The following is a 15,449-nucleotide window of genomic DNA, read 5'->3' as shown; positions in this document are numbered from 1 at the left end:
ATTTGACTTCTTATGTTTATTTCAAATATTTGACTTTTTGTTTGCTTCTTAGAGGAGGGTAAGGTTTGGGGAGAGCCAAAAAGAGCTCACAGAGAGCTCCATGATGCATGAATCCCCGTACTTCCTGCTCAACCCAGTTCCATATTGCTCCAATGACGCCCAGCTGCAACCAATGAACATTCCAGCTTACTTTTTTCATCATTTCAAATTTCTGCCATAAGCCCTTAAGAGCAACAGGGGCGGACCAAATATGGGAAGGAGACTGGGCCCTGAACTTAGCGTGACCTTAAAAGCAGCCCTGCTCCACATGACCTCTGCTTTCTGCCCTAAAGAAGGGGGCTCTAACAGCCAGTGTTCCATGCATGGTCAAGCTCAGGATTTTCCTCCTGGATTTTCTTCTTTGCACACTTCCAATTCATCTTGCCATCTCATTTTCTTTTATCTAGTGCCCTTTTCCTCTGTGTTTTATCTCTTTTCTTCTTTTGGGGAGAGAGTATTTTGGATTTCTATAAGGGCTTGGCAGTTTGACAGGGCAATCAAGCCGGTATTTCACTTTTTTTTTGAGCCGTCTACCTGTCATTGTCTGTTTCTTTAATTGGATTTTAGAGCAGGTCAGGCAGTGGATAGGGGATCAGGGAGGTTAGGGCCAATGCTATCCAGAAATGGACTCATTTGCCGGGCAGAAACTAGATAGGAGGCTGAATTGGACTGAAGAATAAATAGAGGCCAACAGGTTATCAAGTTCCTCTGAGTCCAGAGCTCTGCTTGCATTTCCCTGCTTTATGCTGATAGTTCACTCACTCATGCTTGAGCAGTAAATCTTGGGTGTTGTGGAAGACATGCGAATGAATTGCTTACTCAGTAGGCAAGGTTTCCTAAAACATGATTACCACTGCCAGTGCATACATGATGATTATTTCATACCGTTTCGACCTCTCATGACAGAAATTTGTAGCTCTCTGTTTTCTCAGAAAATCTCCATCTGGAGGATTAGGGTGAGAGGAAAGGCAAGTACTGTGGGGAGAATGGAGAACAGGAAGGAGGTGGATGATTGAGGCTCATTGCTAGTATATACAGGTGGAGCAAATGTGAGGAGGCAGGAGATATCTCAGTCCGTGCTTAATGCCTGATGGATTTGAACACATTTGCAATCATGCATTCCTACATATTGAGACTAAAAAATGCTAAATGCTTTTATTAGCACACAAGAAATTATAGGTTTATTCTGAGAGTTTTCAACTGTGTCTCTACTGTCCTTTGATGTTGTTTGCCTTTTGCTTCCGTCTGAAGCACTAAGCATGCCAAATGAAAAGACAAGGAAACAATAAAACCCCTACAGTCCAGGATGGTAGTGCTGCTTGTAAATCATCATGAACACTTGGTTCATGGTTGGGCAGAGTTGTTAGTTGTAGCAAACCCCCTGGTACCATTTCCTGACTGGAGCAATGGGAGGTTCTGGAATATGCTGGATGCCCAGAGGAAGGGTAAAAAAAGAGGGGGGAGGTGTGTAGCTAGGGGCAGCGTACGTGCCGCACAGCTTGAGACTGGTGCTGGAGGTGGAGACAAAAGGAACAGGATGCTGAGCGCCCTACAGGAATGCATACGCCCCGGCAGTATGTGCATAACACTCATCCCTCCCGCCCATATAACCACACTGGAAAAAGAGAGCGATAGACTTAAGACAAAAAAAAAAAAGATAGTCACTAAGAGGGCAGGGTCAGTGAGGAACTTCATTAGGGTGAAGGAACTTGGTGCATCTCTCGTAAAGGAAATGATCTCTGCAGATGTAATTTTAGGGTAGTGTTGACTGTTCTATCACAGTTTCTAGTTATCACAAAAATCAGGGCTGATCAACATACCACCAGTTTGATTCACAGGACTCTGACGTGTGCACTCGAATGTTTACACTGTGCAGGAAGTACCTGATTAACATGAAGTATAAGTAACAGGACACGTGAAAACACATGTCTGCTGACACACTAAATAAACACATAATAAATAATTGGGCATGCACATCTGGGTTAATACAAATTATTTAGGGCCATTTCAGACCCCCCCCCACCCACGTACACATACATTCAGTCATGTGTATGGACACAGGGTCTAATTTGTTTTCATTTATAACTGTTGTAATAGTAAACTATGCAGCAACATATATGAAAGTATAGAAATTGCGACAAAAGGTGTTGCATCAAAACTATTTTTATCACATTTTTATAATTATATAATGTAAGAAAGTGTCTTCGTAACATGGAAACTTTATAAGATGGCAACTTAAACCAAGACATTTGAGTTCCCGCACACACAAAAAAAATAAAAAAAATAATGTGAAGTACAGCCACCCTTTGCCTTGACAACAGCTTTGAAGATTTATCAGGCAACTGTATGAGAAAGCCACCTGGGATTTTTGAATCATCATAAAGGAGTTCCATTTATGTGTGACACATGTTGGCAGCATTTCCTTCACTATCTGTTCCAACTCATCCATTTGTAAAGGCAAAACTTACGTTTGATTACAGAACTCATTTGAATCATTTAAACAAAAGCCTTCAGAACAAACAGTCATAAGACATTTAAATTTGCTCAACTGTATTCAAACTTTTGACTGTATGTCTACTTTGAACCAGCTGTCCCACATTGTTGTATCTTAAATGTAAGTTACTATGAAAGCCTGTAATCTAACGTTCAAAAGCCCAGCTGGATTTCAGGCCTGTGTTGTACAGAATGCATGCCGTCGTGTCAAGTGTTAGCCTGCCTGGGTGTTGCTTACAACTGCAACTTCCCCTTACCTGAGGGATCTCAATCTTCAGACATTCCTGAGTCTTAGTCACTGGTAACAGTTTTCATTGAAAGCACATAATACCTTACATAAACCCTTAAGCGAGAGGTTTGGACAATAGCAGATTTTTGTCACCCTAGAGGCCCCTTGGTGCACTTGAGTGTATTCAGTAACATTATAAAAAGAACATATTGCTAATCCAGTCAAGCCAGGCCTGGACACCCACCACAAATCTGAAGTTAACTGAGAGATGTGGTTGATATAGAGAATTAAAATAGAAAGAAAGCATGCATTTGTGTCATTCATCTGTGTAAAGCACCAAACGTCACCTTGGCACGTGCGAGAACGACATGCTGGCGTATCCAAGTGTGGGGGCACGGAGGTAACAGGTGACAAAGAACAAACACTGGCTCCCTCCACTCATAGGATCCGACATCAGAGTGCTGCTCATTCCACTTACAGAACAAGCCCAGGCAGGTTGTCACGGCAACAGTGAGGGCACATAGTCTCACACTACCTGCGTCACCGGAATTCCATGTAAGTGTGTGCGTGTGTATACGTGAGTACGCTTTTATGCGCGAGGACTGAACAGTGGAATTAAAGCAGAAGAAGACTCTCATCATCCGCCTCGGAGAGAAAAGGCTGAGAACTTAAAATTCCCCTCACATTCATGTCCTTAAGCGGAGCTGCCATTTTACTGCTGTTGGCTGGAATCTCAAGCAGGGTTTCCAGCAGTGCTTTAATTACGGATACTGGGTTGTGTCTTTAAACAATGGGTTTATTTCAGAACTGTGTGACACTGCCACTCTTTATGAAGTAAAACAAACGCGTTGGCACATTTTTGATGTTTATACTGTTTAATATTTTCCATTGTCTTTTGGCTGATATAGTGAGTTGATGTTGACCAGACATGATTTATTCAGTGTTTTATGTTCGCGTGAAGTGGAGGCTTTGGGCTCGAAACCAGTTCCTAATTAGAAACTGGAGTTCAGATTCAACCATGCCCAACAGCAACCTAATCATAATCAACAAAAACAACTCAACCACCACTTCATAGGTCACATGCAGTGTCACATGGAAGCTTGTCTCCCCCGCTCGGAGTGCAAAATAAAAAGTTAATGTGAGGAAAAGTTTAAAATAAGAAATACATTTAAATTGTCGTAAAAAAGTTAGAACTTTTACTCTAATGCTTCCATGGTGACTTGAATGTGAACAGTTTTGGAAATGTGACCATGCTCCACAAAACCAGTCATAAGGGTCTATTTTTTCGAAATCGATATTTATACATGGTCTGAAAGCTGAATAAATAAGCTTTCCATTGATGTATTGTTTGTTAGGATAGGACAAAATTAATCTGAGATACAACTATTTGAACAGCTGGAATCTGAGGGTGCAAATAAATAAAATAAAATAAAATATTGAGAAAATTGCCATTCAAGTTGTCCAAATGAAGTTCTTAGCAATGCATATTTTTCATAAAAAAAATTTGTTTTGCTGCACTTACGGTAGGAAATTTAAAAAAGATTTTCATGGAACATGATCTTTACTTAATATCCTAATTATTTTTGGCATAAAAGAAAATCCAATAATTTTGACCCATACAGTGTATTGTTGGCTATTTCTACAAATATACAAAAATACCTGTGCTACTTATGACTGGTTTTGGGGTATAGGATCACATATGAGTTTATGCATTGCAGTAACGCTGAACCTCGATTAATGAAACATTACATGCAAAGAACCTTGTGAAATATTAATCTAAACAAATGATGCTCTATGCCAACCATTTAACGTTCACAAAGATAACCTGTTCCACAGAAACAATCATTAAAGGTCACCTGTTACATAGTGTTCAGAAAGCTTCACGCGTCCTGATATGATCAGTCAGTTATGTTACATTGAGGAGCAAACTGAAACCTGCCTTATCATTATGCATCGCACAATTATGCCACACTTAACATGGAAGATTCTAATCAAGCGGACACACACTACTACTTCCTCACTGTCAACTTCAATCAGTCTTATTTAATCCTCTCCGCTTTCCAGAACAATCTTTCCCACCGGTCTCTCGCAGAGCTTAGTAGTAAACATCCACACAATAGCCGATCCACTGAAGGAGCTATTGTCACTCAGAGTGTTTGCCTTCTCACAATAGAATCTCTTTCTTTCAGGGCTAGAAGACTGTTTTTCCTCTTTCCTGCCTACCTCAGGGGTGGTCTGGTGGAGATAACCCAACCGAGAGGTGCTGATACAGATCAGATTTGGGAGAACTGGCTAGAGAATGGCCCACTAAATCAGTCGCAGTTGAGGGAGAGGAAGATAGTGGCAGGCCTGCCTTGGAGCTCTTTCAAAAACCTGATGAATGCTTATGAATGGGAAAAGAGTGAAGGGTTATCTTGTGGACTGATAATCTTCTGTACTCTATTATGTAAAGAGATTTCAGGTAATGGAATAAATAGAGTAATGACTGGACTGGTTAGTTATTGCTGGACCGATTTTAGCTAGCTTTTTTATTTTAAGCAACCAGGAAATCAGACATATGAACAAGATCGTACAAGTCCTGTCTTTATAAAACATGTGTTGCGGCCACTTTAATCCTGGGTAAAGCAATGCTTCACATTTGTAACTTAAAAAAAAAAGGATAAGCATATGATTAAATCCTGTAATATTATGAAAATACTGCTACCAGAGAGTGTTAACAGATATGATGCTTTTGATGTGCCAACACTAAATGTGGTGCTTAAACTAAGCTACAGTGAGTTGTGTGGCAAAAGACAAACAATCAAATTACTAAATAGTGCTTACTTTGGTTATTTAAACAGGTTGTGTGCCTGCATGCATTCGTTTAACTTACTGACTTCATTAATATGCAAATAAGAACGTTGACCCAACTGTATAGTGAAATTTTGATAGCTGAACACCCAAGATATGAACATTGTGAGACATAGCAGGATTTCGAATGGTTATGGGTTAACAATTTCAAGTGGAAATAGCCTATGAATGTTGCCCGTTACATGTCATTTGAGATCGATTGTTCTGGCCGGGCAGAGGATAATGTGCTGACAAGAAAACCTCATTGCTTAGATCTTTCCGTGGTTTATCTACTCCAGGCACACTCTGTTGATGATTAACAATGAAATTTTAATCCATTCTTTGACATGATGCATTAAAGTTTATCTAAGGTCACCATGTTGAGTCCAAACCTGTTCTTTAATCTTTTTTAATTACGCAACTCAGCATGAACTACAGCTCTGATGTGTATATTGTCTCCGGGGTCAGTTATGAGGGTCAGTGACGTGCTTGCAATTATGCACTGATTCTTCCTTAATGTGATTTAAAACTAAGAACTTCCAGAAACATATACAGTTATTCTTTCTTTTTTCTTTCTTTCTTTCTTTCATTTTCTTTCTTTCTTTCTTTCGTTTTCTTTCTTTCTTTCTTTCTTTTAATCACACATCTTTATCAGACAATGCATGAATGAAAGAATGAATGAATTGTACTACAGAACTGTAGGGATTAGTGAACTTGCAGATGTGATATTTAATTATTAAAATATTAGTTTAATATCTCAGGTGTACCTCAAGTAAATTGTTAGGTGAAAGAGATTCGACTGCTAATATACACGGATACAAAATAATTAGGATAAAAGCGTCTGCTAAATTACTAAATGTGTGGTGCATATATATATACATAAATACATACATACATACATACATACATATATATATATATATATATATATATATATATATATATATATATATATATATATATATATATATATATATATAGTCATACATTCATTCAGACAAGATCATATTTATAAATAATATGTATTCTTTTAATGCAACAAATAACATAATGCAGCTCACATTTTACACCAGTTGTTTTCTTTGTGATGACGAACAGGCAGGATTTACGGCAGTTGTGACGCAGTGGTTTATGCCACTCCCCCTGTGCTTGATGCGTGACTACGCTCAGTAAGTCACAGCGGTTATTTGAACTGATACGGCGGGGGATTGTCACGACATCCGCCGCTTAAATGTGTAACACAACGCGCTGCCGTGAGAGGAGCCGAGTCGCCTCTGTGTTTCTCATGCAAATCTATTCACAAGGGCTCTTTTAAATCTCCCTTCCTCCATCTTTAAACACACAGACACGCACGAGTTCAGCTGTCTCCTTCAAAAATGTGCGTAACGTTTAAGCCTATTGCCTATTCTTAGCCAATAACCGTCTTTTTTTATGAGAGTAAATTAATGTACGATCATATTCCTGTCTCTTTTAATTTATCACGGGCTACATAACGCTCACCCCACTCCTCAATTCTCTTTAAATGTGGGTTTATTTCATATAATAGGCTGCTTTCATGAGGCTGCCCAACCAACGTCAGTCGTCAGGTTCCTTGTACTTTATAGCACTCTCTCACGGAACTGGGCGATAAGTGAACAGCAGTCACTGATATGGAAAGCGACACACTGGCCATCAGCTTTAATTGATTTGCGAGATTGGGTTAACACACGTTTGCGTGCAGACAGCACGAAAAGACCATTTGGTGTTTAGGTTCCCTGGGAGGCACAAATCCCCAAGGACTGAACGCGAGGCTGAACAGTTTTGTGTGGAAACAAATAACAAACCTCAGCAAGCCTATTTACTGCACAAAGAAAACATGCCCCACTAAATATCAGAATGAGTAAACAAGAAAAAATGTTATCTGGCAAAATAACGTGCACTATATACAATTAAACATATAGCACACATTTTGACACATATTCATAGATTAATTATTTAACCCTATTGACAGCTGGTATGTGTTATTTAATAATTTATTTATTTATATTTGTAAAAAAAAATGGGGGGGGGGGTTATATAAACACTATTTATTTACACTTACAAATACTATACACACACACACACATTAATAATTATTCAAATAATAAAAAAAAAAGTTTATTTATTATATGTGCACAGGAATATTCTATCAACTGTAGAATGTTAAGCTTTCTTTCAGAATAAAGTAGGTGTATATGTAATTTAATTAGACTTTATATTTTTTTATTTTTCTCCTAAAATAGCATAGTGCTAGCACCACTGTTTACAGGAGCTGTGCTGTTAACTGTTGTGGCAAAATAAAATTGACTTTCACCGCGTAAGAGACAAACTAGCTCAATTGTCTTTTTCAAAGGTTTTAATTCTTGCAAGAAAGGTCAGACAGTCATACAGAAACAGGAGCTTCTGCAGGGTGCGACAAAGAAGGGAGGGTTTCTTTCACCTTTCTACCTCTTCCCCTTCAAGGTTACATCTCCTAACAACTGTACTTTTCCACACAAAGTCAAAAACACATTCCACCATATCATACTTCTAAGACTCAGGCCCTCATGTTTAAGGACATGGTGACCTTCTAGGTCATGGACAGGCGTCTTTGGGTCTCCCAGTTGTTCAGTTGAGTTGAGTTGTTCAGTTGTCCCAGTTGAGCCCAACTTAGGCCTGCACGAACCCCTTGTCACCCATACATCTTGTTCTTCAGGCCCCAAACCATATCTCATTCAGACTTCAAAGCAGTTCTAAGTAAAGCAGGCGTGCTCCATAAGCATATCATGTAAAGTCAATTAAATGATTTTTTCTTTCACAATAACAAATCACAGTCTATACTGCTTGAATATTTAATCTATGATCAAATAAAATATATATTTATATCTGTGTGCGTTTCTGTGTTTATATGCTAATTATTTGTCACAACATTTTATTATGTTGTTTACTCGGTCTGTTATATATAGTAGGGCACATTTTCCTTTATGCAATAAATAGACTCGTTGAGGTTTGTTATTTGTTTCAACATACAACTTTTCAGCCTTTACTGACATACAAAATTCAAAAACAGAATCCATAATACCATAAACAGCCTAAATAACTATCAAACCTTTACAATTAATCCAGAACGCGGCAGCAAGGTTAATTTTTAATGAGCCAAAAAGAATACACGTCACACTTTATTTGACCCTCTAACTTTAACACTGACTATTCTAATTCTATTCTTTAAAAAAAATTTAACTACCTTTTTAACATTTTTGTATTATATTTTCTTTTCATTTATTATGCAATTGTGTGTGTGTGTGTGTGTGTATATATATATATATATATATATATATATATATATATATACACACATATATATATATATATATATATATATATATATATATATATATATATATATATATATATATACATATGTGTGTGTGTAAAGACCTCTAACACTAGCTTACTCTATTCTTTTTTATTCTAGCAGTTTTGTTTTTATTTATTATATTATTTAAAAGCCCATGCTACGTGTACTATGTTAACCTAACTGAGTCTTGTCATAGCACTTACATATCATTGCTCTTTTTTGTTGTTTTGGATTGCTTCCACTGTCCTCATTTGTGAGTCGCTTTGGATAAAAGCGTCTGCTAAATAAATGAATAAATGTAAATAACTCACAGCAGAAAAAAATAAAATAAAATAAAATAAAAACAGTCAAATAATAGGGACGTATCCAATACCGCTAAATATGTGTATTTTACAAATGAGGCTACTAAACCAATCTGAGAGCATTTTCATTAGATTTTTTTATTCTAGACTCCACCCATTCCTTCCGTAACGTTACTCTCACGCAAATTTACGCCACGGCACGCACATGGGATCGCACGCACGCTCTCAGTCATATCCTAACGCACACAAACACACTCATTCAGTGTCCTTTCTTCAAGGTTCTTCTATTTACTTTACACACTTCCCCATTCACATAGCGTGCCTGGATGAACTCAGTCCTCCAGGGAACACTGCCATTTAACAGTGGTCGCTTTCTATTGGATTAACATGACATCAACCGATTCATAAGCAGGCAGTGTGTCTATACTATTTAATATTCTAAATATAATAATGTATTATTATTATTATTAACGGAATTAGCTGTAACATTATTATTAAATCTTGAAAGGATAAAATCCAAGCCCTTACGAGCAGAATGCGCTCTGCCCGAGTGCCCGGACGTTGCGTGTCTTCCAGGGTTTAGCGTTGAGAGACACATAAGGACGGGGTTTCGAGGATTTTCTCTCAAAAATCCCCTCAAAGCCCACTTGTTTTATTTTTATCACACGCATCCTCGCTATTCTGCTGTAAACGCGGATCATCCTTCACCAAAGCTGAGCTCATCTGCATTTTTAGACACGATTCACTATCATTCGCCAACCTATTTTTTATTAACTGTGAAGGAAGCGAAACATGGGCAGGGCAATATTTCGAAGGAGGATCCTTAAATAAACGCTGTACCGTCAGTTTGTGGGTTGGGTAAATGAATCACGCTCGTTCGCTCTGAGAATACTCACTCACCCAGTTCAAACGGTTCAAAGAGCGTCCTGTTCTTTACGCTGTTTGCGTAGAAAGGCGCGTTGTCGTCATGGTGACTGCATAACGCTTAAGTTTCACCCTAACCAGGCGTGCTTTTCACGGGCATTGATTTAACAATCGAGTTCAACCGTTTGTAGCAAAATAATGGGTATGTAAATACTTTTTGTATAGAATTATACATTTTAAATCAGAATATTTTCAGTAACGTGCTGCTGAAAAGCTATCAGGCATTCCACCAAAACGTTAGGTTCTTTTGTTCAGGCTAACGTTAGCTTATTATTTTTTTTTTTTGCTGTTCTGCTAATAGCGAACGGATTTAAAATTAAACTCATTGGACTCCTAAATCTGTTTTAGTATCATGGAATAATAGGAAATAATATTATTGCTCTGGTTACATTAAATGTTAGACAATATCATTTTAATATCATTGTGATACTATTATGCTAAATATTATTTAATAGTACGTACTATTTTGAAATAGTTTTTAGTTGTATATTTGACGTTTTTATATGCCTGTGTAGTTTTTATTAATTGTTATTTTAGTTATATTTTAGTACATCATGAATGAAAATGGGGAATGCTGCCTCAACAACTAACTTTAGATTGACAACTAACTTAGAATTGAAATAATATTTTTATTTATTTTATTTAACATTCATATTATTTTACTAAATAATACATGAACTTATGTGATGGCTTGTATTATCAGTAAATTCAGTAAAACTGTCATTTTTTTTCTTCTGTCCTACAGAGGAGACACCTAGGGAGACAGCTGATAAAGAAGACATGGAGATAAACATCCCTTCATACCCCCTACCCCTGGAAATACAGCAGGTAAACAACATTCATTTCACAGATTTTACACCCCTGCTGTGCAGATATAATTGCATAGGTTCTCAGTTTTGTTGCTGTTGTGCTCCATTTATAATTACATACAGAGGGAAGTTTGATCCTGTGTGATCCGTTATGCTCAGGGGCAGCTGGCGAGAGATATGAGAAGATCAGCATTCATTCTGTCTGATTTATCAGGTGCCTTTGTGTCCTAAAGAGGTCATGTTGCACTGGGTCATTCAGAGGAGGTATCTTATCAAAACCTACTTTGTGTAGTGAAAATGTTCAGACCTTCTACATTTGCCTTCTATTCCACCTGCATTTTTCTCTCTTAACACCAAAACCACTTGTTAAACCAGTTTACCTTTTTTTATTTAGCTATTTAACATATAAAAAACATTAGATCAGTGTTCCTGAAATGCCAAATGATTTATTTCTTTAAAAGTAATGCAGAGAACGACGTCCTTTTTACTTACTGTAAAGCGTTATATTGTATATTTAAGACCAGGAACCTCTGCTATTTATATGCATACGAATATGTTTACTCTCTGATTCAAAGAAGGAACTGAAACTCAAGTCAATGAGATACCATTTTGGATTTTGGATGAAGTCATGTGCGCATTTTGCCCTAAGATGCCCTTGCTTTCTGAAATGTCTTTACATAGGGAGGATCCCATTTAAATGAACTCCTTTTTAGTATTGTGTTCCGTGTCAGATTCATGGCGTGCCACTCACAGGGTAAACACAAGGTCAAGAACGCCTGTTATTATCCTTGGGCTATGAACAATTAATTTAGCTATTTTTATGTGCCTCGTTAAAGTGTTTTTCAAAAAAAAAAAATTGTCTCAGATGTCAATAAAAAATTATAAAGTGTGTTTGACATTTATTAAGCACAGATACAACTACTCTAACTTCTCATTTATTGATTCTGTTTCGCTTCCTGTTTTTTCCTTGACCCACATCCGCCTGTGTTAGGATTTTCAGCCTTTCTTCTATTTATTTTTGATGTTAGCGTGGCAAGTGGCTCCAATGTGACGAGAAATGATGGAGATCCTACTGAGTCTCACTCTTGTGCCTTTCTCTAGCTCTGCTGCTCTCTAAATAATGAATGGGACGCGAAAAACAGCCACATTTTTCTACCTCGGGAGACATGGGGGGATAATGGCGGCATGTGTTGCCTGTTTAATGGGATGATACTATCCTCAGGTCCCCCTCTGCTCACCCTCTGTTCACAAACAACACCTTCTCTCGTCTCTCACCTGTGCATCTTACGCTGGGGTAAAAACAAACACTCATCTAGTGCAAAATGTAAGTATGTTTTGGCTTTGGTGTGAAAAAAACAAGCGTATAGCTGGTAACTTAATCAGGAACTGCAGTACAAAGCATGTGGTTTAAACGGCAAGAATGATCTTCCACTTTTACCTAAGTGGAAAATTTGCCATCGGAGATTTATTGAGGATGTCTAAAGATTTTTGTTTTCCGTCCAGAGCTCCGTATGGTGAAACATACGCGAACTATTACTCATGTTAAGCCATGGAAACGCAAGTAAAAAATTTTTTATTAGAGGAAGCATTTCAAGTAGAGACTGGCTCAGACTTTTCACAAGTCTCTGATTAAAGTCAAGTCTCAAACCTTTTATGTTAATTGTTTCCCCAGTTTCTGAAAATTCATTTGATGTGTTTCTTAATTACATTTCTAGAGATTTGCTTGTTTATTAAATTATGTCATGCATACACACTACCATTCAAAAGTTTGAAGTCAGTCAAGCAATTAGCGCTTTTATTAAAAAAAGACACATTCAATTGATCAAAAGTGACAGTAAAGGCATTTATAATTTTACAACAGTGTAATAAACAGCGCAAGTGTGTGATAATAATAAGAAATGTGTGTTGTCACACTGAGTGCATGGCTAGAATAAACTGCATTCGAAAATGTATTCATATATAAAATAGAAATCAGTTATTTTATATTGTAATCATATTTGACAATATTACTGTTTTCTAACCGAATAAATGCAGACTTGGTGTGAAAAAGAGAACTATTATAAAATCATATTATATATATATATATATATATATATATATATATATATATATATATATATATATATATAAACTGAACTCAAACTTTTGAATGGTACACAAAATTAATGCAGATTAATTTTTATACATTGATTTAAAGTATATGTCACTATGAGGGATACAGTGACCTCTGTTTTGTTACATAGAGGAAATATGTAATATAATAATATATAATTATTACCATTATGAAATAATATATTTATATTTTGTAATTAAAAGTTATAGTTATAGTTTCATGGCTTAAACTCAAAGCATGAATGACACAAGCCATAGCAGAAAATTAAGTGGTTTTATTATTTTTCTTTCATAAGAGCAATGTAAAACAAAGGTCCCAGCTTGTTACTCTCTGTGTGCTTTGGGCTGTAGATCAACATGCGGTCAAAGGTGATTCTTCTCAGCCACTGCCTTCTTCTCCCTCCACGCGAGGAAGTGTGCGTGAAGGCGGAAGAGGAAGGAGGGAATTGGGAGAACTCATCCAGGCGTCAAATTCACCCATGACTGCTTAAGGCCATCGTCTGCCCCCTCCCTGCCCCAAGACCTAGTCTACACCTCCCCCTCCCCAATTTCCCTCTCAACAGCCATCCTGCTGTCATGTAATGTGTTGGCACTGTGGGTCCAGATGAGAATCTCAGCATTGGCTCATGGTACAGTGAGCACCACGGGGGGTCTTTATCTCCCTGAAACTCCACAATGCTGCAGTCACGAACCATCCTCTCATGCTCCAATCACACACTTGCTCGGAAACATCATTTAGTGAAATTAGGGAAAAAATCAAGGAGAAATTCCTTAGCTTTTACTTGATCAGCAGTGTCTGTGACTATTTCATGGGTAGTAGGAGATGAGAGAAGATCAAAAACAAAAGAAAATCACTTTGGGGCCAGTTGTTCTGGATTCTTGAGACTTAACAACCTTAAAAGGATTGTTCACCCCAAAATTTGAATTATTTACTCACAGAGCCTTAACTATCATATAACATATGGCCAAATTGTCCCCAATGTTTGAGGTCCTTATTCTGCTTCGTTAAGATGACAAAAAGTATTTAATGTTAAACTTTGTTCTAACTGCGGTCTCTATCTATCCATCCATCCATCCAAACAATATATCTATATACACATACATAAAATCATAAAATCATAAAATCATATATATATATATATATATATATATATATATATATATATATATATATATATGACCTTGGAAGTTGTCCAAATGAAGTTCCCTTTCCAATTTCCCTTTAATACTGCATGACATACTGTTATAAAGTACACATTCAGGTCTAACTCTGTCATTTGTCAAGCATCTTTGTGTCCCAAATGATTTAAATACAGATTTATCAGATGAAATATATAACCGGTTGCTTCATGTAACGGTCGGAGGGGGTTTGGTAATTTGTGAAGGAACTGGGGGTATGTTGCGTGCCTGTAACACTGACCCATTTCTGACACGGGATTTGATGGAGGCAGATGAGAAGAGGGGAGGGGTGAGTCGAAAACAAGATTAGGGGTCTGTTTTTGAAGACCATGGCACGTAAACTGCTCTTTCCTACCCGGTGTGCATGAGACGATAACCCGTGATGCTTGATGAAGGCAGAAAGGTTCCATTTAAATTAATTATGCCTCTTTCCTTGATAAGACCTCTGCTGTTATTTTCAGCCCCCCTGCTATGACTCATATGTTTAATTCATCTTGTCCTAGGGCCATCATATCGATTAAAAAGACATAAAATAGGCTTACATTAAATTACCTTAAATGGGAAGTGTGTAATTTCTGCACAAATAGCAGCATTAAAAGGAACTGCTGTGTATTTGTTTTAGTAATTACACCAACAGTGGCATTATTTGAGACTGTTGCCTGTTTGTCAGACAATGGAAAAAGAGGACTTATCCGAAGTCATTTATTTGCAATTTTGCTAATAGCGCAGAAATTACACACTGCGCCTTTCATTTGACTTTTAAAAACGTGTGACCGACATAACCTGTCAGTCAAAGACTTTCTGAATCGGAAAGTGCGATTTTTCTTTTATTCACTGAAGGTTATACAAAGTGAACTTTTATATTTTTCCCCTGAGAAGGAATGTAGAAACAGGGCCTTCCGTGTCTTGGAATATCCATCCAGCTCAGTACAAGGTATGTGTGTAAGCATGTGTGTGAGGAGGGCAGTGTGTATGAGCGCTAAGCGAATGTGTCAGTGCCAGGGGCAGAGGCCTCCCCGAGGGCCATCACTGTCAAGGGAACACGTTCCTACTGGTGGCAGACATCCTCCCCTGAGGCCAGTATGTGCGTGTGTGTTTAAGCCAATGCATGCGTGCCTGTCTCTGAATGCGTGAGGGAGAGCGAGCGGGGGGATCAGGGCTTTCAGATTTCGTGCAAA

At 37.6% G+C, this 15,449-nt stretch overlaps 1 protein-coding gene across 4 annotated transcripts in view; it reads left to right on the top strand.

Moving 5' to 3' along the window:
* The first annotated feature begins 9,757 nt into the window (after positions 1-9,757).
* Positions 9,758-15,449, top strand: part of lekr1 (Leucine-, glutamate- and lysine-rich protein 1) — a 105,087-nt gene continuing 99,395 nt past the window's right edge. Inside the window, exons 1-2 of one of the 4 annotated variants that reach the window (XM_026287737.1) lie at positions 9,758-10,313; positions 10,917-10,999. In XM_026287737.1, the coding sequence (XP_026143522.1) occupies positions 10,310-10,313; positions 10,917-10,999 (87 nt within the window). In that variant the 5' untranslated portion in view covers positions 9,758-10,309. The remainder of the gene's footprint in view (positions 10,314-10,916; positions 11,000-15,449) is intronic. The other 3 variants (XM_026287736.1, XM_026287738.1, XM_026287735.1) reach the window with 3 other exon arrangements.

Source organism: Carassius auratus, chromosome 18 (assembly GCF_003368295.1).
Source record: "Carassius auratus strain Wakin chromosome 18, ASM336829v1, whole genome shotgun sequence".
Taxonomy (NCBI): domain Eukaryota; kingdom Metazoa; phylum Chordata; class Actinopteri; order Cypriniformes; family Cyprinidae; genus Carassius; species Carassius auratus.
The sequence above is the reverse complement of the archived record's forward strand: the minus strand, read 5'-3'. Positions and strand labels throughout refer to the sequence as shown.